Source organism: Castanea sativa, chromosome 8 (assembly GCF_040712315.1).
Source record: "Castanea sativa cultivar Marrone di Chiusa Pesio chromosome 8, ASM4071231v1".
Lineage (NCBI taxonomy): Eukaryota > Viridiplantae > Streptophyta > Magnoliopsida > Fagales > Fagaceae > Castanea > Castanea sativa.
Genome location: NC_134020.1, coordinates 41570550 through 41572755, shown reverse-complemented (window position 1 = coordinate 41572755; position 2206 = coordinate 41570550). Strand labels below are relative to the sequence as shown.

The following is a 2206-nucleotide window of genomic DNA, read 5'->3' as shown; positions in this document are numbered from 1 at the left end:
AACTTAAACATGAGTTTTACAAAGTGAACTTGGAACACTCGTAAAAGCTATAAAGGTTCATGATCAAGCTCTTGTGCTTGCCCCAAACACAACTAAAAACAATTATTGTAAATCTCAATTAGCTCAATTAGTAAAGTTTTTTATTTTATAATAAGAAAACAAGAATTTTGATAATTTGGTAACAGATCGTTTGAAATCGAATATAACAAATTTAATTTCACTATAACCTAAGGTTGTCAATATGATTTACCCAAAGTATCATAATCACTACCAAGTACCAACCAATTGGTGATGTTTTGGGTAGCAAGCAAAATAATAGATGTAAAAGAAAGAGTTGTTTAACAAAGATGTTCGGTACAAAGAAAGAAAAAGGAGCCAATCAGGAAAAAGAATTTTACAAACAAAAGTTAAAAATCTAAAGGTATACACAACAAAAGAATAAAACGTTTCAGAATAATTATGAACGATGTTACGTACCCAAATAAAGTGGGCTAACTTAACAAAGAATCCTTTCCAAACAACACGGAGCTAAGCTCATACCCAGACCATAACTCCCAGTTTTAAAAAATTTTCAACTAGATTGCGCCGCTCGTGCTAAAAAAATAGTCTAATCAACAACAACAGCAAGAAGTGGGACCCAATTTCTAGATATCTGCCCAAAACGACACTTTTTCTTCATTCTATAGCAAAACACGTAACGACAATTTCACAATGTTCCAAATCCAAATCCAAATCCAATCCAATCCGGCACCGTTTTTTTGTTTTTGTTTAGCACTCAACACACACACAAGCGGCGCGTCGTATAACCTCAGGCAGATCTGGTCCTCTACTCCACTCTCCACCAACAGAATCGTACACCAACACAAGCCCTTCTCTCAACCCTCGCAAACTCCTCCCACTCCGTCGCAACAAGTCGTCGATACAACCCGTTACTTGAACCAACACCACTTTGTTCTCTACGCCCACGCAGCTGAACCTGACGGTGCTGTCTAGTCTAACTTGCGCCGGTAGCGGAGGACTCTTTAACCTGCACCACTCTCCGAATCCGGCGTTGGTGACGGTGCTGTTGTTGTTGTTGTTTTGCGTTGAGGTTTTTTTTCTTCGCGCGTCGAATTTCCAAAACGAGAGCTCCACGGCGTGGCTCGCGAGGACGTAGACGTGTCCGGCGGCGGAACATGCCGCGACGACGCAGCCTCCGCCAGGGACGGCTCGGCTTCGGAGCCACGCGCGCGCCTCCACGTCGTATAAATCCATCGAGCTCGCGTACACGTGAGCCTCCGCGTTCGCCGCGGCTCGTGGAGGTTCGGTCCCGACCGCGGTGCCGCCGATTTTGAGTCCGCCGATCACGTAGAAAACGCCGTCAACCGAAGTGCCGATGCAGCCGTACCTCCTCCTCGGGGCTTGGCACAACACGCGCCACGTGTCCGTGTCGGGATCGTATTCCTCCACCGCGTCGGTTCTTGAACCGCCGCCCGCCGCGTAGATCTTGCCGGAAACGACGGCGGTGGCGAATTTTTTGCGCGGGAACAGCATAGCAGATCTGGCAACGACGGTGCCGGACCACGTGTCGTAGCGGACCATGGCGTTCCGGCCGATGATGAAGATCTTAGATCCAACGGCAGACAACCTCGCGTGAGAGAGCAAGCCGTGGAAATTACCAAGCGAAACGGCGTCGTTCGCGAGAAACAAAGAGACTTTCCAGTTACATACCCCGTCAACGTCATCTTCGAAGCGTAGACTAGCAGCATAGAGGCCGAAGTCGGTGGCGGAAACAGCAAACACGGTGGTGTGAATACGGCCGTGGCGGCGGCGGAGATCGAGGAAGGAAGGGGAGTCGAGGAGGCGGGCCCAGCGGCGGCAAACGGAGGAGAGAGACTGGAGAGAAGGAGGCGGAACGCGAGAGAGACATTCTAGAAGAAGATCATCCGGAAGAGAAGAGAGAGTAGACGAATAGCTGTGAATGTGGATTTGGGTTTGGGTTTGGGTTTGGGTCTGAGTCTGGGTGTGAATTTGGGTTAAAGAATTGTTGGTGTGATTCGGGTTGGGGAAACAGGATTTCATGAGCCATGAGAAGTGGCGAGAGTTGCAGCTCTCTGACATTATCTGCTGATTCTGAGTGGTGAGTGGATATTAATTGCAGTTTGCAAGTGTGATAGAGAGAGAGAGAGAGAGAGTATGTGTGAAAGAGCTTTTCAGATTTAATATG

General features: G+C 47.7%; 1 protein-coding gene across 1 annotated transcript; it reads right to left on the bottom strand.

Moving 5' to 3' along the window:
- Positions 1-315: 315 nt before the first annotated feature.
- Positions 316-2206, bottom strand: LOC142605734 (F-box/kelch-repeat protein At5g26960). Its single transcript, XM_075777173.1, has one exon. It carries the CDS (start codon positions 2098-2100, stop codon positions 769-771), a length of 1332 nt encoding a protein of 443 aa, XP_075633288.1. The 5' UTR covers positions 2101-2206; the 3' UTR covers positions 316-768.